At 42.3% G+C, this 22,771-nt stretch overlaps 1 protein-coding gene across 7 annotated transcripts in view; it reads left to right on the forward strand.

The window, feature by feature from the left end:
- Nucleotides 1-1,776: 1,776 nt before the first annotated feature.
- LCORL (ligand dependent nuclear receptor corepressor like) overlaps nucleotides 1,777-22,771 on the forward strand; it is an 80,585-nt gene continuing 59,590 nt past the window's right edge. For all 7 annotated transcript variants that reach the window (XM_082051300.1, XM_082051295.1, XM_082051297.1 and 4 more), the window contains exon 1: nucleotides 1,777-2,002. In XM_082051300.1, coding sequence (XP_081907426.1) covers nucleotides 1,855-2,002 — 148 coding nt within the window. In that variant the 5' untranslated portion in view covers nucleotides 1,777-1,854. The remainder of the gene's footprint in view (nucleotides 2,003-22,771) is intronic.

Consider the following 22,771-nt stretch of genomic DNA (forward strand, 5'->3'; position numbering starts at 1 on the left):
TCAAAGTTGAAGCCCCTCTGCAGCTTTGCAGTATCACTGTTGTTAACTGTTCATTCTCTACCACAAGCAAAAAATTGTGTACGGATAGGGAAGACATGATTCTTTTCAGCATTGTTCCTTCAACCCTTATGGGTGAGGGAGGGGAGAAGGAAGGCTATCTTTTCTATAGCCTTATTAAATCCTGCTTTCTATCACAACCTGCAAATAGGCACAGAAAATGCCATTTATTGCTGAAGGAATGCTGCATACAAAGACTGTTCTGAAAAAGGGAGTGTGGGGGAGGAGGAGACACCCAAAGATGCCACCAGCATCTGAGAAAACAGAGAGATCTTGTTTTTCTTTCTGGAAAATTCAAGACTGCTAATTGTTCTTTTGCAGGACACAGGTAGCAATTGTCATGTAAGACTGGTGCTAAAGGATGTGTGTCTGCTGCTGGAGTCTGGAGGTACAGCATGAGGGTGACTGCGTGCAGAGCAGCAAAACCGACCATCCAAGCGGTCATCAAATGCTCTAAGCAATCATAGAGTCATTTTGGTTGGAAAAGACCCTCAAGATCATTGAGTCCAACCATTAACCTAATGCTGCCACTAAACCATGTCCCTAAGAACCTCATCTATATGTCTTTGAAACACCCCCAGGGACAGTGACTCTATCACTTCCCTGGGCAGCCTGTTACAGAGCTTGACAACACTTTCTGTGAAGTAATTCAATCTGACATTTGTGTGTTAACTTTTTTGCAGTTATTTTAATCTGCCTCTAGTTCTGAAGGCATTTGTAGGTTGATAGTGAGCTTTCTCAGGCGTGCTCGTGGATACTGAACTAAACTGGTTTTGCTTCTAGTTCCCATGCTAGGCTTTTCCAAAGCGGGGTGGGAGATAATGCTGTGTTTTGTGTGCCACTGGTCCCCAGCTCTCCTCCCTGTCCCACTCTACCTGATCAAGACCCTTAGAAAGAGCAGAATGAAGGCACAGCCATTGAAAACAGTTCGGTGAACTGAGCGGTAATGTAGAGAACTTTGAAAGTTTCCCTGTGGAGTTAATTTGACAAGCTAATTAGGCATAGCATTGTGCCTTCCCTCGTGTGACAGCCGTCTCCGTGCCGGTGTCAGAACGAGAGATGGACGGAGGCACGGGCTTCCAGGAGCCCCGGGGGTGAGGTGTGGGCGAGGAGGTGGAAGAGGCTGCGGGGGAACTGGGCCATGAGCGAGCCCTGCTCCAAGCAGCACCCCGGGCAGACCTTGGGATGAAGGTGAGACCTGTGCCGGTGTGAAATCCTCTTAACCCGGAGCTGCCCTGCACCGAGCTGCGGTGCTGGGAGGTGTGGGGCTGCGGTCGCTCTGCGGGGCTGGCGCTCGGGCAGCGTGGAGCCGCTGGAAGGACCGTCCGGGGTGTCTTGCCGGTGGGGAAAGCGCCGGGGCTGGGTCCTATTCCTGTCCCTCAACGAACTACAACTCCCGGCGCGCATTGCCACCGCCTGCCCGGCAGGGCTGGAGCAGGTGGCGCGCTGCCCTGCGGGATTTGTAGGCCAGGGGGACAGCGATGGGAAACAGGGCGGTGGTGCGGGGGAGGAGGGTGTCCCTTTTCGGGCCGGTCCCCGACCCGCCCGCTGCCTGCGGGGAGAGGCCGGAGCCCGGCGGGGCCAGCGCGGGCCGGGGAGCTGGGACACGTGTCAATCACCCCGCCAGGCGGCGCGCGCTCCCCGCCCCGGATGCTGAGCGGGGAGGGGGGAGGCGCGGGCACGCGCTCGGGGGGCGGGGGGGCTATGAGGGGAGGGAGAGGAGCCGGGGGAGCGCGCGGCTCTGCTGGGTGGCGCGCGCGCTCGTATGTAAATGAGCGGGCGTGAGGTCAGAGGCAGATGGAAAAGGGAACAGACAGAATGGCCGCCGCGGCTCCCGCTCCTCCTGCCGCCGCCTCTCAGTGCCGGAGCCCCCGCTGCACGGCGGAGCGCAGGGGAGTCCGCCGAGAACTCGACTCCTGGCGGCACCGGCTCATGCACTGTGTGGGTAAGAGAGGGGGGAACGACGGGGTGTCCGGCCGTGGCGGGGGAACCGAGGGGCGGGGGAGGGGGCAGCGGGGTCCTTGAGGAGAACGTGGTGGCGAGTCGGGGAGCGGGGTCTCCGTGCGGGGAGCGGGCGAGGCGCCCAGCGCCCGGGTCTCTGGGGTGGGCGGAGTGGGGGAGCGGGGATGGAGGAGCGGCTCCAGCGGCTTTCTTGGAGGGCGGAAGCGGAGACGGGGTCTGTGGGGGAGAACGAAGGTCCTAAGCCGCCCTCAGGCAGCGCAGGGTGGGTGTCACGGCTTCGGTTGGGGCCACTCGGTCCCTGTCTTCGCCGCTGACCGAGACCCTTTCTCGGCTCGGGTCCTTTTGTCTCAGCTTCTCGCCGTTCGCGCGGTGAGTGCCGGTGGCTGCCCCCCTCCTCTCCTCCATCGCCAGTGCCTGGGGGGCGGAGGAGGGGAGAGAGCCCGCCTGTGTGTGTGTGTGTGCGTGCGCCTTTAAGAGGGAGCCGCTTCTGCACTGACGGTTGGGATTTGAAGTTTTCCCTCCCCCCTGGAAGTTGTCATGGCGACGGCGGTTCTCCCCTCGCGCCACCCCCCCCCTCCGCCCCCGGGGCTGCCCCGGTGGCTCGCGTGCCGTAAGGTTCCCCCCCGGCTCACGTGACTTCCCCGCGTGCCGAGGCGGGGGAGCGCGGGCCCCGCCGGCGTTCCCGCGCGGGGAGAGCGGGCCCGGGCCCGGGGGGGCGCTCCTCCCGGGCGGTAGTTGCGCCGGGTAACGGCCCGCCGGGCTGGCCCCGTCCTGCGGGCGGGCTGCCTGCTCCGCTGCTGGCACGAGTTACGTGTGCTGCCGCCGCGCCACGGGCTCAAAGCGGAGAGCGCTTCGGTATGGGGCCTTTGGTTGTGTTGTGTGGTTGGTTGTTTTGTTTTGTGGTTTTTTGTTGTTGTTGGTTTTGTTTGTTTGTTTGTTTGGGATGGTGAACGCTTCGATGCCAGGAAATGCTTATTCGTGTCGTTTCATTTCCCTTCTTGGGGAAATGGATAATATCCTTGATCTTCAAGTAGCATGCTAGTGTCAGTACTGATCCTCCCTGATCGCTGAAAGCATATCTAGGTGTAACTGGGAGGGTAAGAAGCAATTCATTCAGTGTTTCTGCGTGTGCGTGAGGTGAGATCGAAGTAAGAAGTAAATATCTAACATGTGTGTACACCTATGATTACAGGCGATTAGCTTTGTCTGGAGTTGCAGGATATTTATATATTTGCAGTAGCCTCATAGCTTCTCCATGTACACTTGTATCTCGTTCTTGCTGTGTTGCCCCAGTAAGACTTTTTAACACTTCTTCTGACACCTGTGTATATATGATGATTCCTGTTTATGCTTGCATTGTCTTTTTAATCCTTCAAGTTATGATATTGTTTAGGAAAAGAATGTTCATGTATTTCCATACACCAATATTTTTATATAATGCTTCTTGTGGAAGGAATGCAGTTTAACTAGAATATATAGGGAGAGCTTGTTCATTGGCATAGGTGCTGTAATAAACTGTTAAATCTGATGGACTGATACCTCTTTCCATATGTAAGTGGCCACTCCTGTTATTTAATGGCATTTCCATTTTAAATATAAGCTAAACTTTTGAAAATCTCTTTGGCAATTAATGACTGAAGGAACTTACAGGCTGTAATAGTATGCTGTCAGACATATTCCTGGAACACAGTTGCACAGCATGACCAACACTGACAAGGTCTGCAAAAAAATATAATGAATGCTCTGCAAGACAGAATTTCACTATATATGTTGGGTCCACTGCTGGATGGATCTGTTGTGCTTAGGGAACTTCTTCAAAGTAGTTTTTAGGTTGCTCTGTCACTGAGAACTGCAGTGTGAAACCATAACATAACTACTTAATTTTACACTGATCGCACTGTGATTTCACTTCATGTTCAGTTTTCTTTTCCTTGGAATAAAAATTCATTAGGATATGATTTCTTTGTATGTTCATGATGCAATATTCGGTTAATAGAAAGGAGCTCCGGAATTAAGGAGCTCTGAAAACAACCACTAAGGAAGGGGGACATTGGTTATGGTTTAATAGTTAGTCAAAAGCTATCTCTGTTAAGAACTGTTACTTGGCATGCCTGTTGAGAACCCTTATCTGAGAGAAAGTGAAAACAAAGTGGCAAGAAAGTGATTAGTCAGGACTATGGAGGTAGAGTACACTTAACAGGTTTGGGTTGTTTTTTTTTTTTCTTTACTCCTTTGAAATTCTGTAACATTAACTTCTGTAAAATAACCTCTTACGTTAACTCAAATTAACTTAAAAAATAGTTACTTGTTCTCACTCAGCTAAGTATTACTAAGGATTTGAAGAGTCTGATAGAACTAATATTAACTGGAAGGTCAGAACAGTTGTCCAGTTGATGGCTGAAACAGCAACATGGTAGAGGAATGAGTGGTAAATATGATGGATTTGGCATAACTTACTTTTTCTTTCTCCACCTGTCTCAAGAATCATGTATTTGTGGCAAAGTCAGGAAAGTGATGTGGTAAAGTAGTAGCTCCCAAATCTCAAACTAGCCTACTACCAATCCAAAACAAACAAAAACCTGCCACCAATAGAAAAATAAAATAATTTTACTCTCAGCATTTTTTTTAATTAAGAAAAAAATGTTGAACAGTGATATGGTTCTGTGGACTGTCATTTGTCAAACATTATGTTCAGAGAGTGAAGCAAGAAAGTACAGGCTCCTTGAAGATGTCATATTGTTTCTGCTAAACCCTTTGGGTGAACAACTTTATTTGATGTATTCTATCACTTACAATATTGATATGAGATTTGGTATTTGTATTTCTGTAGTATCATCACTTGAGCACTTTTAAATTCTTTATCTGTAAAGAATTCCTCATCTACTCAAATTATGGGAATGGTAAACTCAGCCAGAGATAATACCTCCAAGACAGCGACAGCCCAGCTTGAGGCTCATAGCAGATTGTTCACATCTGCAACAGTGAGACAGAAATAATACTCAGGGCTGTGTACTGTTTGAGGGTCTGTGATGTCTGGGGACCGCTGCTCGAAGGGCTTTATTGTCCAGTTGTTTGTCTGTCAAAACCTGGTTGCAAACTTGAATATTTGCATGGGCTTTAGAATTAAAAGCTTAGGTGGAATATGATTTAAAGTCCCAGATCAAAATGTTCAAGCATTTAAAGAATTTGAGAAGAAAGACAGTGATAAAACTTCATTGACAATACTGAGAATGCTCTTATTTGGTATCTAGATATATTTGAACGTATATAAGACTTCACACCATAAATGATTGGAATATATTCACAGAAATTCTAAATGGGTGTTCAGTACAAAATGGCTGTTCAGATGGTGATCTTTGTGTGCCTTATGTTGAGCACAGACATTCCTAAGATGCCTAGCCTTGTGCTTTTGGATGTACTGAACTCTTGCATAATTTGATCATAGTTCAAAACTACATGCTCTTAGAAGACACCTGAAGATCTTGATTCTGTCACTGTTCTTACAGCATGCAGAATATGTGCTAATACCAGCTGCCCAGTGAAGTGGTTGAGTCACTGTCCCTGGAGGTGTTTAAAAGACTCATAGATAAGGTTCTTAGGGACATGGTTTAGCAGCAGTGTTAGGTTATGGTTAGACTTGATGATCTTGAGGGTCTCTTCCAACCAAAATGATTCTAGGATTCTAGCAAGCATTGTTTACAGCAGCACTCACTGGTATGTTTGTCCTAGGTGCACCTTTGTGACATAACTAACAAACAAAATACCCTAACTCTAAATTCTGTGTTTATGGAAAGGTGTCAGAAAGCTCAAAATTGAAGTACCTAATTTAGCCAGCAACTGACTTCTGTGGTGGTTTAAATTGCAAGATATTTTCTAGAGGTGAATATTGCAATGATTAAAAATTGCTCTTTGGCGTTTTTCAATTAAAACTTTGTATTGTGAATCGGCTAAATGCATTCCATTGGACTGAGAGGATTTGGTAGTATGGAGCTACAAAAGTCTAGCTTCATACTGTGGTCAGCCTTAAGAAACAGGATTTATGCAGTTTTTTGAAATAGTCATTGATTCCCCTGACTGGTTTCATTTGAACTTCATGGGTAGAGTTGTTAGCAAGTACATCGAGTCCCCATGACTTTCATCAGTAGGCACAGAGGAGAGACCTGGCAATTACTGGGATGCAAGAAGAAGCTTCTGCATAAGGTGGTGCTTTTTACTGTTGTCACTGTATCCTATGAGTGAAGTCTGCAGCAGTAACTTGAAGCTTTTTAATGGAAAGTGCCAGGTAACGCCAGTCATGGAAGTTGAAATCATCTTGCTAGGGTTTTGCATTGTATTTTGAAAATATAAAAGCCTCTGAATAGTCTTTCATTGTGAAAATGAAAGTGTAAAATACTATCTCAATTACTTAAAAAAAAAAAAGGTAATACATTGCTATTTGGGGGTAGGAGAAGGGTGGAAGTTTGACCGTTCCTCTCCTGCAGCTCAAGGGCACACATTTGACAGAAAATAGCCTTGATATTGCTTTCTTATGAAAACTGAAATTTGATCAAAGTGAAAATCCGTTTTTGTATGCTTGTGAAATCTAACATACAAATACTCTTTTACTGGTGTTATATTTTTTCAGACTTTTTTTTTTTCCCCTCTAAACTAGGATACACTGGCACATCTAATTCTGTTTTGATGGGTATATATATACTTCAAAAATTTTTTAAAATATTTGAACTTCTGTTCCAGCTTACCATTTTTGAACAAGCTGTCTCTCAAGTGCACTTTCCAGGAAGGGGAATTCCCCTCACAAACAGAAGATTTGTAGCTACTGCGTTCAGTATTATCCCCACACTTGCAATACTCCTGCATTAACTACTTGGTGTCTTTATTCCCATAATACGCAGAAGTATTCTCACTTTCTCACTGTGGCTGCAAGTATGTTGCATCAGGTTAGTGTCACATTTTTGTAAGGCTGTAGTGTAGGTGACTTTCTGTAGCTGCCATAGTAGTAGCTTCAGAGTTAGTTATTTTCCTATACATTGATCGTGTTCTAGTCTATCTGCTAGTGGTTGTTTTGATGGCTTGATGCTCTATAACCTGTCAAGCCACTAACAGACTGTATGCAAAAATGATTTCAGAGTGATACCTGCTTTGAACTCTTTTGCTTTCTTGGCACTCCAGCTTCTTTAAACAGCAAACAAGCTTGATGTGGTGTGATCATCCAATATGATGGGCTGTAATACTGGTGTAAGGTGTTCCTGTGGATCTGTCATGCTTTGAGCTGTGGTGTGGAAGTCTTGGTGTGATTCCAGTGTAAAACAGATCAGGGAAGTAATCTTAGTGTTATTGCAAATATTGGAAGAAGAACAGGAATAAAATCTAGTTTGGAATCACAGCACAGCTTCACAGGCAATTTTTGATGTGATAAAGGGAGATGGTATCATGTAAGGGAATAGCTCCAATTAGTATTACAGAGGCAGATATTCCGGTCAGCATTAGCTTTGAACATTTATTATGAAACCATAATCTAAGTATACAGTGAAGTGCCATCTTGCACCGTCAAGTCTAACAGAACTATTAACAGAATGGAGAAATTGCAATCCTGATTGTGTGCTCTTGCTGCTTGTGTGCTTGCATCAGCACTCATCAGACCCCTGACTGATATCCTTTAACTCAGTGACTGGTCAGTTCTCTGTTGAGAGGAGTTACGGGCTTGCGAAAAAAGAAAAATCTGATGGATGCTGTTGCTAGCACAAGAATGGGGGTGGGACTGTGCAACAGAAGCAGGATGGGTAATTGCAGAAATAAGCCACTGGATTGGTTTAGCTGCCTATGGCACTATCAGCTGCCAGGAATAGAACACAGCCTTACGTGTATCATCCTGATTTCCTCTGAGCTAAGCAGGTTAACAAAAGAGGAAAAAAATTATCAATGTGTGATGTATGTCATTGGAAATTGCTGTGGTGTATGTATTGCATTAACTGTCTTTAGGTCAAAATAACAGAAAACACATGGGGTTTGTTTTGCTTATGTTGGACCTATACTTGTTTCAGATATGTAGTGTTAAAGTAGCTGCTTTTCCATGTCCTCTCACAAACCTTTTCAACTCATCACCTTTTCTCTCAGAAAGAAGTAATCGCCTACTGCTGTCACGATGTGTTTTTGAAGGGATATCTTATGTTTGGCTCTTGAAAGACCTCTTTGCTTGGGAAAACAGTACAAGAGAAGTTAGACTAATGACACCCAGAGGCTTAGTGTAACAGCCAGAGGGAGGAAGTTCTGTGTATCTAGCAGTAGATGCAGTGCTAGTTCACTGATCTCTTGTGAACCTGCAATAGTAAGCATGTACGGAGCATAATTTTATGAAAGACAGGACTATGCCTGCTACACAGACTAATCTATGGACTGTGTGGGATGCAAGCAATGCTTTGAGTTCTTTGAACTCAGAACAGAAGTGTGTTGCAGAGCATGCAAGTAGATGTACATATCTTCGGCAGTGTTGATAAAACCTGTGATTTATGTTTTTGGTGCTCCTTATGTCTGGTGTATGGAAGCTGTTCAATTTCCAAGTGTTCCAGGAACTACTGTAATCCTTGTCAGTGTTTTGGGGCATAGCTTGAACTTTCATATTGTATGTTCTTACATGGTAGTTTACTTTCTCAGTTCACTATCAGTTACATAAAAATTTAAACTCGTAGTCTTTCTATGTTGTAGGCACTAAGAGTTTCTTAAGATGGAATTTGTGTAAACCAGAAACATGGAGCACAGCTACTATCACTGCTGCTTGGTCTCTCTTCTTCCCTTGAATTGGCGTTCAGTAACTGTGTACTAATGGTTAAGGTTGGTAACTTTTGGGTTTTTTTGTTGATGCTTCGCACAATTTTGTTGTTTTTATTTCAGGACTCTCTGTGGACTGGTATGAGCATTCATTTATTAAACAGTTCAACAAACTAGACTGTAAAACTAATCTAGTGTAAGACTAACCTAGAAAACAAGAGAGGAAATGTGCCAAGAGGAAGAATAGGAAAGAAAAGGTCAGATCTAATTTAGCTTGGATCACTTTCCTAATCAGGCTTACTACATACCTGCTTCTTCTCCTGAGTCAAATGTTAAGTAGCTTTACTGGAGAGAACAAGACTTCTGATTTTTAGTTATTGCCTATTTTAGCAACAGTTTTTGGGGGGTTCAAGGTGAGCCAGAAACTTAGTTGGCTGAACAGCATCCTAATCAATAAGACTGTTGACAAGAGCAAGAATACAGCATCACTAACAATAATATCTTTCCACTTGTTCTCCCTTTGTAGTGGAACTTGTGTGATGTAACAGTGAACTGGCCTTCTCTTTTAAGTTAGTCTGAAGGGCCTACTATGATGTTTTTTGCTGTTGTTGCACTGGGTTGGTTTTCCATTAGATGAGTCTCCTGAACTGTCTGGCTATGGTAATAAGTACTGGTAGTTGTGTAAGGGAAATAATAATGGGAATGTGACGTGCTGATTGATTTATCAGATCAGCGTATGCTGTTGAGGATCAGTATTCCAGCTACTGGCATGTAGCCAGGGCTTGTACTGCCTACAGCTAAAATGGGAAAAATTAGTACCTATTCTCCTTATCCGCCCTTGCCTTTTTGATTTTTCAGCTGTATTATATGGGGGTTTTGAATAGACAGTTACAATGGATCCTTTATTCTTGAATATGGCTCAAGGAACAGGGCTTCAAACAAGGTTGTTATTCTAACCTTTAGAGTTCAGTGTGTTTATGTAAAGTGTAGAGGTCAACCGGAGCTTTATAGACTTCACTAACTTAAAATTCTTTGTCCCAGTTAGGACCACTGTAGTTTATGTTATTCTTGAACCTTGCTCTCTTCCATATGCTTGGAGGGAACTTTGATAAGATAGGTTGGAACACTGACAGAGGTTGGAATGGAACTGAATTTGTGTGATTCACATGTCTAGCATCAAACTTCTGGAAAATAGGGTGGCATTGTAAGTTTCACTACCATACATTAAAAAAAGAAAAACTAAACAAAAGGCCAAACAAAAAACCAACTTGTTTGAAGAGGTAAAGTTATGTGATTTAGTATTTTTTAGTATTTTCTTCCCCACTGCTAATCTGCCACTTTATCTTATCCTTCCATCCACTAAAGGCATAGAGAAGCCAGGAGGAAGAGAGAGCAGGGAGGAGAAGATGGTTGGTAGTGGCGCATCTGTTGAAGCCTCTATGGAGGTAGAAGATATATTACAGAGTAGGGGACTCTGAATTTGCAGACATGCATTGAGAGGCAGAGGTTGAATTCCTTCATATGGGGTATGGTCAGCAACATGGACTCTGCAGATTAAAGACCTGTGTGTCAGGTTGTCTTTGTTTCCACTTCTGGCACAGGCCAAGTTCCTGTGTAGTATCTTGAGAAGCTGTATTAACCCCTTCTTAGATAAATGTTTTATTCTTTGCAAAATTTTTCTGGAGTCTCAGCTGCTGCTTTTAATCATGTTTGGTTCTCAACATCCATTCAGGCTTCTATCTCCATAGCAACATGTGTTGTATTGTAGGAGTGAGAATGGGTAAATGTCACTAGGTGTGAATTTTCTTTTTTTTTTTTTTTTTTTTTAAGTCTGTTGGTAAATGAAAGCTTGCTGAATTGGTGATCTCTTTAATTATATTCCTTAGCTTGCAGTTTCTGTATGACTTGGTAGGGTCCTGCTTTCCAGTTATGAGACATCCTAACTTTTGTGGCACCTGGGGATTGATTATTTATGTTTAAAGAGCTGTTCAATGGAAATACTTCTTGGTTTTCAATGTGTTTAAAATGCTACCAACTGTTTTTAAAAAATGCTTAATTTTCAGATTATAAATATTTTCCTCATTTCACAGTTCTCAGCTTCTTCAAATCATCTTATTTAAAGACTAGTTAAAAACCTTATATGTGAATAACAGTTCTCACCGTCATAATTCCACTGATTTATAAAGTAGCTCTAGTGCATTTTTACTCTGCTGAGCCACTAATAGGTCAGAGGGCAGTGTAATTAATCTAGGGTTGAATATGCTGCTGCTTTTCATAACTTCTGTCACAAAGCTTTGCATGTCTTATTTAAAAGTTTTATTTTTCATTCTAAGAGCACTACACAATTTTATAATGTCAAGTTTAAATACTACTGGTGCAAAACTGCTGGGCATCTTTTGATTAACAATGAATATTGCTGCCATATATGATGTAGATTATAGAAGATTGCTTTAAAGGGCTCCGGCTTGCGATGGCAGCTATCAGTTTGGCTCACAGAACAGAAACTGTGCCACAGCAAGGCCCAGTTAAATGTAAAGATTTGACTTCACCTAAGTGTAGCTATTAAGACTCCTAATCTGTGTATGGGGGAGGATTTTCAAATGTCTACTGCTTTGTGACCTGTAGTTCAGATGCAGGTCATTCTGGTGTTAGCCATCTGATGAGGGGGAAAAAAAATAGGATCTACTTAGGATCTACTGCTGCCTTAGACTGCTTCGTATAAGGGCTCTAGTGATAACTGTGCCCAACTCTGTCTTAAAAGTTTGCTGTGCTGCCAGATGAATCCTGCAGTGACTGTGGACTTGCCTGTGATTATGGTTCATTCTTCTTCAATTTTCTTATTCTTCCTGGACCACCCTATCTGTCCATCCATCAACATTCATAAGCAGTCATTTCCTATCTTTGATTTCTCCTTAAAACAAACCATTTGTCTTTGGTTCCCAACCTTTTTTTCTCTTGATTCATCTCTTAGTGTCATCTCTTCAGTGACACTAAAGTGATTTTGACAACTTTATCCATCTCCACAGATGGTTTTATCTCAGCTGCTGATTTTTTTATGTTTCTATATGGATTGCCTTCAGAATTGACTTGCATTACACCACAAACATGCTCACCAAGGCAAATTACACTTTCCACCTTTCAGTCCAGGATGTGGTGTCTTCTTTAAGTGTCTTATCCATCTAGTTGTTTCTATATGTGTTGCTGCTAGATATCCTATCTCCTGGTGCTTGAGGAAAAGGGTGTGTGTGTCTTCATATCGCCTTATTCAGGAAATGTCAAGCTCTGTCAAGTTTTCACATACTAATCAGCAGCCATTTGGAAGGACTGAATTGTTCTTTTTTGGAGATGGATCCCAAGCTCATTCTGACTAGAAGTGTCCTAACTTCTAGCCTTAATTTGTCCACGGTTTTTGTGTATTGTCACAACACCGTCATTTAGGATTTTTCCTTTTTCTCCTTTAACCTTCCATATCTATTCCTATTGAGATACTATTACTTACTTAATATAGTACAAACTGAGTGTTAAGGGATAATGAGCACTAAGGACTATGAAGTTGCTGTAATGAATTTGAATTTTAAACAAATAGTTTACATACAAGTGAAAAATAATGTAGCTACAAATGTACAAGCTAGTGTAAACTGTTAATAGCGGATGTTGTCCAAAGTTTACTGTCTGCACTGTGGTATGGTCCCAGTTGCAGTGCAGAGGCTATAATAAGCTCTCTTTGTGATCCGTTTGAGTATTTTCCTTTCCTCCTGTTCCTGTTTGAGTGAGTTCTTTGGAGTCATGCTGAAGAATATTTCAAACAAAGTATAGTCCAGACCATGTTGAATGAGGGGCATAATAATCTGCCTCTACATTATCACGTAAGAACAGCTTAAGTTCAGTACTTATCAGAACATGTAAGTACAGGTACTAAGGAAACCGAAGAAGGAAGGTACCTTCCTAGATTTAGTTCTCACTAACAGAGAGGGAAGTGGGGAAGTGGTGACTGGTGGCTCCCTTGGCCACAGTGACCATGAAGCAGTCAGGTTCAAAATCTTTGCTAATGGGAGGAAAACTGCCAGTAAGCAGACTGGAGGCTGCTCGGAGAACTACTTGGTAAGATTCCATGGGAAGAAGCTTTTGAAGGTGTTGTGGTCTATCAGCATTGGTCAGTTTTTAAGTGCCACCCACTAAAAGCACAGGACCAGGCAATTCCAAAATGCCAGAAATCTAGCAGGTGAGGCAAAAAGTCAGCCTGGTTGAGCAGTGATCTTCTTGAAATACGTGAGAAAAAAGAAATTACATGGTCGTTGGAAGCAAGGTCAGGCATCATGGCAGGACTATGGAGATGCTGCTTGCCACTGTAGGGAGGAAATTCGTGCTGCCAAAGCTCAGTTAGAATTGAAGCTAGCCACCACTGTGGAGGACAATAAAAAAGGCTTTTAAAAAGATATTTATGGCAAAAGGCAAACTAGAAAAAACATTGGCCCATTTTTCAATAAGCATGGTCACCTTTTAACAGGGACATAGACAAACCTGAGACATTTACACCTCGGTTTTCAACACTGAAGATGGGCTTGGGGGCCCTCATAGCCCTTGGTTAGAAAACAATAACGGCATGAACAATAAACTTCAAATCAATCCAGAACTTGTACAGGATTTGCTACTCCAGCTAGAACCTTACAAGTCAATGAGGCCTGATGGGATTCATCCTAGGGTGCCTAAAGAGCTGGCTGATGTCATAGCAAGACCTCTCTCCATGATTTTTCAATCTTCCTGGGAATCTGGAGAGGTCCCAGATGTCTGGAAGCTGGCAAACATTGTTCCAATCTACAAGAAGGGCAACAGGGATGACCCCGGCAACTACAGGCCTCTCAGCCTCACTTTGTTCCTGGCAAAATCATGGAGAAGACTGTTCTGGGAGTTATCAAAGAGCATGTGAATGACAACACAGTCATTGTTCCCAGCCAGCACAAAATCATGAGAGGAAAGTCTTGCTTATTAAACTTGATTTTGTTCTACGACAAGTTTACCCACCACGCTGACCAAGGGAAGCCTGTTGCTGTGATCTTTTTGGATTTCAGTAAAGCCTTTGATACTGTCTCTCACAGTATCCTGCTGGACGAGATGTCCAGCACGCAGCTGGGTAAACACACAGTCCAGTGGGTGAGCAATTGGCTGATGGGCTGGGTTCAAAGCGTTCTAGTAAATGGGGTTATGTTGGGCTGGCAACCAGTCACTAATGGGGATCCATCCTAGGGCCAGCGCTCTTCAATGTCTTTATAAATGACTCAGACTCAAGACTTGAGGGAATACTAAGTTTACCGATGACACTAAATTGAGAGGAACTGTTGACACTTTCGAGGGCAGAGAGGCCCTCCAGAGGGATCTGGACAAGTTAGATAACTGGGCAATCACCAACTGCATGAAGTTCAACAAGGGCAAGTGCTGGGTTTTGCACCTGGGACACAGTAACCCCGGCTGTACATATAAACAGGGGCATGAGATGCTGGAAAGCAGCTCTGCGGAGAAGGATCTGGGGGTTCTGGTTGATGGCAAGTTGAACTTGAGCCAACAGTATGTCCTGGCCGCCAAGAGGGCCAGCTGTGTCCTGGTGGTCATCAAGCACAGCATTGCCAGCCGGGCGAGAGAGGTGATTGTCCAGTTCTGCTCTGCACTGGTGTGGCCTCACCTGGAGCACTGTGTGCAGGTCTGGACGCCAGAGGATAAAAAATGTATTAAGCTACTGAAGAGTGTCCAGAAGTTGGTGAAAGGTTTGGAGAGAAAGCTGTATGAGGAGTGGCTAAAGTCACTTGGTTTGTTCAGCCTGGAGAAGAGGAGGCTAAGAGGAGACCTCGTCAATCTACAGCTTCCTTACAAGGGGAGGAGGAGGGGCAGGCACCGAACTCTTCTCTTTAGCGACCAGTGACAGAACCCAAGGGAATGGCAGGAAGATGTACTGGGGAGGTTTAAGCTAGACATTAGGAAAAGGTTCACAGAATCACAGAATGTTAGGGATTGGAAGGGACCTCAAAGGATCATCTAGTCCAGTCCCCCTTCCAGAGCAGGAGCACCTAGCTGAGGTTACACAGGAAGGTGTCCAGGCGGGTTTTGAATGTCTCCACAGAAGGAGACTCCACAACGTCCCTGGGCAGCCTGTTCCACTGTTCTGTTACCCTCACCATGAGGAAGTTTCTTCTCAAATTCAAGTGCAACCACCCATGTTCTGTGTTCCAGTTTGCACCCATTTCCCCTCATCATATCATTGGTTGTCACAGAGAAGAGCCTATCTTCATCCTTGTGATACTCACCCTTTATATATTTATAAACATTAATGGGGTTGCCTCTCAGTCTCCTCCAAGCCAAAGAGACCTAGCTCCCTCAGCCTTTCCTCATAAGGGAGATGCTCCACTCCCTTCATCATCTCCGTGGCTCCGTGCTGGACTCTCTCAAGCAATTCCTTGTCCTTCTTGAACTGAGGGGCCCAGAACTGCACACAATATTCCAGGTGTGGTCTCACCAGCGCAGAGTAGAGGGGGAGGAGAACCTCTCTTGACCTACTAACCGCCCCGCTTCTAATGCACTGCAGGATGCCATTAGCCTTCCTGGCCACAAGGGCACAGTGCTGGCTGATGGTCATCCTGCTGTTCACCAGAACCCCCAGGTCCCTTTCCCATACACTGTTCTCTAATAGGTCATTCCCCAACTTATACTGGTACCTGAGGTTGTTACCCACATGCAAGACTCTACACTTGCCCTTGTTATATTTCATTAAATTTTTCCCCACCCAACTCTCCAGCCTGTCCAGGTCTCGCTGGATGGCAACACAGCCTTCTGGCATGTCAGCCACTCCTCCCAGCTTGGTGTCATCAGCAAACTTGCTGACAGTGCACTCTATTCCTTCATCCAAGTTGTTGATTAATATATTGAATAGTATTGGTCCCAGTACTGACCCTTGAGGCACTCCACTAGATATAGGCCTCCAACTAGGCTCTGCCCCTTTGACCACAGCACTCTGGACTGTTAAAAAATTATTAATACATAATATTTCTGAAATATCTTCTACCTTTCAATGGCACTTGTCTTGATCCTTGGCAGAAAAAAAACATTTACTTGGGTTTTATAATTGGTTTACTAGATTATTTTACCATAAGTTATTGGTGATTTTGTGTGGGTGCGTGATTTCAAAGCATTGTAAAACCTCAGTGGATCTCTGGATCTACAATGCTATGTTACTTTCTCATTTGTCCTAAACAAGGAAGTGGAAGCACCCTATGAAACCATTACTTTAAAAAAAGGCAAGGGATGGCAAAGGTGTTTCCTATTAATGTGGTTTTGGGTTTTTTCTGCTTTTCTTTTTTTCCTGAAGGCCTGATCTATTTTCCCTTCACCATCTCTTCCATCCTCAAAGCTGAGGAGTTCTTACATGTTATTTGTAGATAAGCTGTTTATTAAATTTGATCATTCTTCCCTCCGTTCTTAGTTCTGATCTCTTCTTGAGATGAGAAGCTAGAACTATATGTATTCAAATTCACATCTGTGTGAATTCATGTGATGACAGACCAGGGAACAATACAGAAGATCTTCGTTAGGAAGTCAAAACACTTGACATGCCGTTTACAGAGCTCATCTTTTCACAGAACTATATATTGGAACTCCAAGATAAAATTTGAGTGATAAGTCAGTTCAGAGCCCATTACTGTTGATGTAACATGAAGATTTGTCTTCTCTACTATTTAACTTAATATTTACTTGCTTTTGGCAATCATCTTCAATTTTACCACCTTGATAACCTCGATATTTTGAAGTTCTCATGATGTTATCTTGATTGTTTCTTTGCTGCTAACACTAGACAGTACTGGGCAGTGGATTGTCACTGTGGGTGCAAGAGCAAAGGCAACTCTCAGAAACTCTTGTTTGTGACCTTCTGCTATGAAAACTAACCATTTACTTCTGTCTTTTAACCAGCTACTTATCTATGCAAGGACTTCACCCCTGATGCATAGGAAGTTTTTAAATCTTTTGAAGATGGATGTCAATAGATGTCTCTTTGAAATCTTGATTTATTCCGTGTCCTATGTCTAAATGCCTACTGACATCAGTTGTGTTTAGAGTATGATTTCCCTTCACAGAAGCTGCATTGGGTCTTCAGTAGTACATTATAATTCTTTATGCATCTGCTAATTATGTTCTTCGGATTTTATTTGCCCAGTTATGAGCATTTGACTTGCTGGTTTATGAAATGGCCTCAAGTTGCACCAGGGGAGGTTTAGACTGGATATTAGGAAAAATCTCTTCAGTGAAAGGGTTGTTAGGCATTGGAACAGCCTGCCCAGGGAAGTGGTTGAGTCACTATCGCTGGAGGTATTTAAAAGATGTGTAGTGGTGGTGCTTAGGGACGTGGGCTTGTGGTGGACTCGGCAGTATTAGATTTGCAGTTGGTCTCGATGATGTCTAAGGGTCTTTTTCAACCTAATTGATTTTATGATTCTATGTATGCCTTTGCTGGCCTATATTCTAAGCAGATGTCTGTCTGGTAGGAGTACACAGACCAGTCCAAGACAGGCATACGCAGTTGCTGATTGCTTTTTGTTGATTGGTGTTAAGTTTTGCCCCTTTCCTGTCCTCTGATGTTGAGGTAACCAGCTTGCTGATTTCTTCATAAGTACTAGTTTGGGTTTATCATCCTCAAGTGCCTTCAATTTTTCTTGTTGTTGTTACTGTGAGGTTTTTTGTTCCTGCCAACAACAGGCTGTTATTACAAGAAGCATGTTTTATTTATCCCTTAGACAAACTGATCACAGTATGACTGGGTCATGTAGGCCCTCTGAGGAGCAGGAGAAGGCTGCTCTTTCCCTGGCATCAGGTGAACTTGCTTAGCAGAGGAAAGGTCCTAGAAACTAAAGGATGTAGTGGATTGTCGTGGCAACAAGAGAGTTAAATGGGCTGGGGTAAAAAAGGGATGGAGAGAAAAAAGGAATAGCTGCTTGGCCTGAAGTGTTGAAAATGAAAACTTAAGTTTATCAGGCCACACAGAACTCAGAGCTAGTGTTCAGCTAACTGAAAACAAGCTTGGAGGTGATATAGTACAATGTCTGTTGGGGAGTTATGGTTTATAAACTCAATTTTACCCTCTTATCTGTTTATTTTGGAATGCTGCCACCTGTTGTGTGTTCCACTCTGTTGTACCTGGTGTTTGAGGTCAGAGATGATCTAGATGATCTGGTGACACATAGAGAGTTTTACCATAAGGAAGAGGTTCAGGAGGCTTTGTTTCAAAGCTCTCCCAGTTGAGGTCTTGGCACGCCTTTTTCTGTTGATGCCTAAATCTGAGGAATTGTTCAATTAATGGCTTATATATTGTCCTGTGATCTATCAGGAAACAAGATCCTTTGGCCAAAGTGATTTAAACTGTGCAACTCTTAGTGTTTTTTAATTTGTGTCCAGGTGTATGTTCCTACACTTCATATAATCAGAAGTGAAATAAAACGCCATGTGTTTATCTTTGAAACCTACATCATTTTGTGCTGATGCAATCAGTCAGAACTTCAGGTACACTTATATGCTTTTGATTGTTGGTAAAAGGTATTTATTGAGTAAGTAAAACTTACTCCTAAGGAAATTGTCTAATAACCTTTCTTCAGTCTGGACCATCTCCTTCAACATTACTTGCTGTTGTCTTCCTCCTTTTTTGTCAATTCCATGCCTGTTTGCTGTACATTGTGCAAATTTTCTTCAGGCTTCCATGTCATCAGGTTCTCTCAGCTATCTAATGTGGAGCTGAGAAATGTGAGGTGGCTCTTGATCTTGGCCTTTCCCTTTTTAATTAGGTGACTTATCGTAGTTTATTTTAATCCCTTACTACTTTTTAAAGAGCAACAGAAAAAAAAAAACACAAACAAAAACAACCCAAACTGATAGTGGCCACCTCTTTTGGAATGCCAATTGTTATAGCTCCTCAGAGATGATTTCTTCACCAAGGCCATCAGACTGGTTAGGATGTATTGGGAAGTAGTTTTATTTCCTGTCTGCACCCTTGATAAGTCTACTGACTCCTGAACAAATGTGTTCTGCCTCGGGGAAATGGGGTTTAATTAATAACAAATGCTCTGTTTGTGACTTGTGGCATCAGGAGTTCTTATCTTGAAATGCTGGAAGTGCTCAGGGTTCTCTGAGCTGAGTGCTGATTTGAAGAACTGCACTTCAGCACTGACCCAAGATCAACTTTGTGCACAGTCCTTAGAAACAATGGTAGATTACTTGATGATACTTTTGCATTTCGTACCTCATTATTTCACTTGCATAGAGCAAGGTGTTTTCTTAAAACTAGGGCTTCTCAACAAAACGTGAAGAATTCACATTAGAGAGAAACTCTTTAGTAAACCCTATAAATATCAGGGATTTTGAAAAGCATTTGTCTGTAAATCAGTCATGTGTGAATTATAGTTGTCCTCTCTGGCAGGTGGTGTTTGTCCCATAAACCTTTAGGGAGTGAACTGAAAATTCAAGGGATCATGGATTTCTTCTTTAACTAGTTAATGCTTTCTGCAGTGACACTGCAAAAGAAAAAGCTGTGCGAGAAACCCACTGTAGTGTGTCCGGAGGAAACTTGCTTGTTTAGTGTGATGCTGTCAGTTATTGAAATCTGTGGTCTTGCTGAATATGCCTCTTAATTGGTGACTTCAAGAATACTTGTCCGGTGGTTCAGGAAGAGGTTTTGTTGGCCCAAGCCCAACTTTGTAAGGCTTTTACTTTACGTTGTCGCTTGTAGTAGTGTTGTGAAGGCTGGCACTTGATGTGACTTGAAGTAATTTCTGATTCTTTCATATTGCCTGAGGACATATTGGCTTGTTTTCAGAATCTGTCTTCTGAAGAATCAAATCACTTTGAGGAAAGTGATATTAACAGAGCATATTAAAGTTTTTCTTGAGGCTTTTTTATTAATTGCCTAGGTAGGAAAAATGGATTGCGCAGTTTCTGCTCACCTTGTCTGCCTCAGCCACCAGCATCACAAAATCAGAAGACCCAGAGTAGCCTCTTCCACTGTTGTCTACAAGAGTAGCTAACTGGTAGTGATTTGGATGGTGTGTGGAAGGGTTTTTAACTGTTTTTCCTACTATGTGGTGCTGTACTTCTCCACCTGCCCTTAACAACCAACTGACCGAAAAATGTGGTCTATAGAACAATTACAAACCAGATACTCAACAGCTTCATTAACTGTACATCTCCAGTGGTAGTCTGGCACTTTCCTCCTCCTTCATTCTCAACCTAGTAGATTAGTAATAAATGCTGTTTTTTGCTCTTTGTGTAGGATATGAGTGACCTTGACTTATGCGACTGATTAAGAAGTTTGGTACCAGATAAGTAACTTCATATGATGCTTTCCAGAATGCTGGAATTGAGATTTATCTGGTTCCTGCAGGAGTTTCCCTCTTGCTGGAAATGCAGACTGTCATCACACCTTTCTTTTAAGAAATGCTATTCCTGTGTTCTTGACCTTGCAGTTCTGTTGGCTTCCCTAAGTGGTTGCTGTTGTCTTTCAAAATTGTTTCATTAAGAGCAAAAAGTACTCTACTTAGAGAGCAGCTCCAAGTACTGAAGTTTCCTGTTTTGTCTTGCTTGAGACTTGTGGGAAGCAATAGGATATGGCTGTCTTGGGTCAGAGAAACTCACAAAATTGTGAATGGAATAGTAAAATCAGGTACAGATTCTACCTTTTTCTGTTTATCTTAAAATTCATGGTCCTTCTGGGAGAGGGGAAACAAACCAAAAAAATCCTGACCAGCTAGGTACTTAAAATACATATGTGTTTTCTTTGGTGTTCCACCCCCCTGCACTCCCCAAGTCATGTTGGACAGTTGTTACCGTTTTGAGTTTTATAGACTGTAATCAGAAATGAATTACAGAACTGTTACAAAATCAGTTATTGATTATCTCCCAGTAAATGTTCGGAGCTGGTATATGGCTTCACTGAAGTGCTGTATGAATTCTGTTCTACAGCAGATGAGAGTCAGAGTCCCACACTCTGAATCTTATCATTTTGTGCTTTATCTTGTGCCATTTAATGATTGGAAGTTTACCAAAAGTTTGTAACAAGCGTGTGCTAAAAAGCCTGCCCAAACATACCTGCCTAATCTTTGAATTGTGTCAAACATTAAAAGCAGAAACAAGAGAGTAATTAACTTTTTCCTGTTCTCTTCTTATATCTGACATTTTTTTATCTGATGAGAGTGCCTAATATGAAGCTAAAATATATATTTAAAGTCTGTTTCTGTATTTCTGCTTTTTCAGTCTCCAGTGGGAAATGAGGGAATTCAGCCCTTTTAATCAAATGTGAAATGATTATAAACTTGTGTATATTCTTTTCAGTATATTATGCAAGTTCAACAGAAGGATGCTTAGAAGATGTAGATTACAGGTTCATTGTCTATGACATGTAAGTTGAGGTGCTCTACCTGCTTACATTGGACAATGTCATCTCTTAAGCACTGAGCATTTCTAAGAACTGAATTGAAATAATAGTTTAGCTGAATTTAGAGTTCTTCCAATCTAACTGGAGCATCTGAGGCAATTTTAACGTCAAATTCCAGAAAATCCTTTAGAGAAAGAAGGCATGGTTAATATCTCTTATTTCAAGTGAAGTTCTTAACATAGATAAGTGTCCAGTTCTTGTTGACCGAGTTGACGTGTTGCCAGCTCTAAATTTTGTCTAATTTGCCAAGCCAAATTTTGCCTGGATACAATAATGATGACTGTCTGGGGGTTTGGGGTTTTTGTTTGGTTTTGTTGGTTTATTTTTTTTAAACCAAGTATTCATAAAAATAAGCTGTAAGTTAAAGGTGAAAATACATGGTACAAGTATAATAAAATGCGGAAAAGTAAACTTATCACAAACTTAAATTAACTGCCAGTTTAAAGGTATGTTGCACTCATTTCCTTGTAGAATTATGGTATGTCTAGGATTATTAAAAATTTTTAGGTAAAATAGCCAAGCTTTTCAGTCCTCTTGTACATCTTAAAATTATGGTTAAGAAATAAGAACATACTTCAGGCACATGGTATTCTGAAAATGACAATGGTTTCTATATTCTAGGCTTGGACATTATTCTGCTCAGGTTGTAAAACAGTTGAAGTGATACCAAATGAGGAAGCAGTGAACAGTTTTCCAAGCTGAGCATTATCTTCTTTTGCAGTGACTTATTCCCTCTGAATTTTCTTCTCTGGGGATACAAACTATAAACTGGCCCAAATTATCACTAGCACTGTTCTGAGTAGCAGTTGGCATCTAGATACCTTTTCGATGTTGCATCTTGAAAAAAGAAAGGCAGTAGGACATGCTTCAGTATCTGAAGAACACTGATATTCACACCAATTCCATATCTAAATGTCCCTGTGTGACAGCTGGGATTACATCACTATTTGTGAAAGTAGAGTTTTTAGAGAGAATAGAAATTAAGTTCCAGTAATTGTCACTTAAAAGCATTTTTCTCTCTCCCTATCCACAGAGCAGCACAGTCACTTCTGAAGTGTTTTCCTTATGCATTTTAAATTATAAATAACACAAATCTCTCTATTTTGCTACTACATTAGAAATTATTTTAATTTCTGCAGTATCTGGAAGCTACAGTAAAAGGTGTCATGTGGGCTTTCCTATTTACAAGTCAACAAGGACACTTCGGAACGTGGGGGTTCTTCCTTTTTTTAATCGAACCTTATTTTTCTTACTGTGGTTTACAAGTACCTGAAAAATAGACCTGAATTTAGAACTGATGCTAATCTTAGTCTTTACTTAACCTACAGATGTGCCACTTGAATTACAAGGGCTGCCAACCTTTTCTTTACAGTTCTTGAACAGTTATGGGGAGGTAGGACATTTCCTCTTTTTATTTTGCCACTGAGGTATGGCCGATGTCCCTCTCCCAGCACTGGACTATTACTCCCTCTTTGTATTCTGTTTAATGCTTGTAACTGCTTAATGTTATAGTTATGTTTGACATATCTA

Source organism: Streptopelia decaocto, assembly GCF_964273445.1.
Source record: "Streptopelia decaocto genome assembly, chromosome: 4".
Lineage (NCBI taxonomy): Eukaryota > Metazoa > Chordata > Aves > Columbiformes > Columbidae > Streptopelia > Streptopelia decaocto.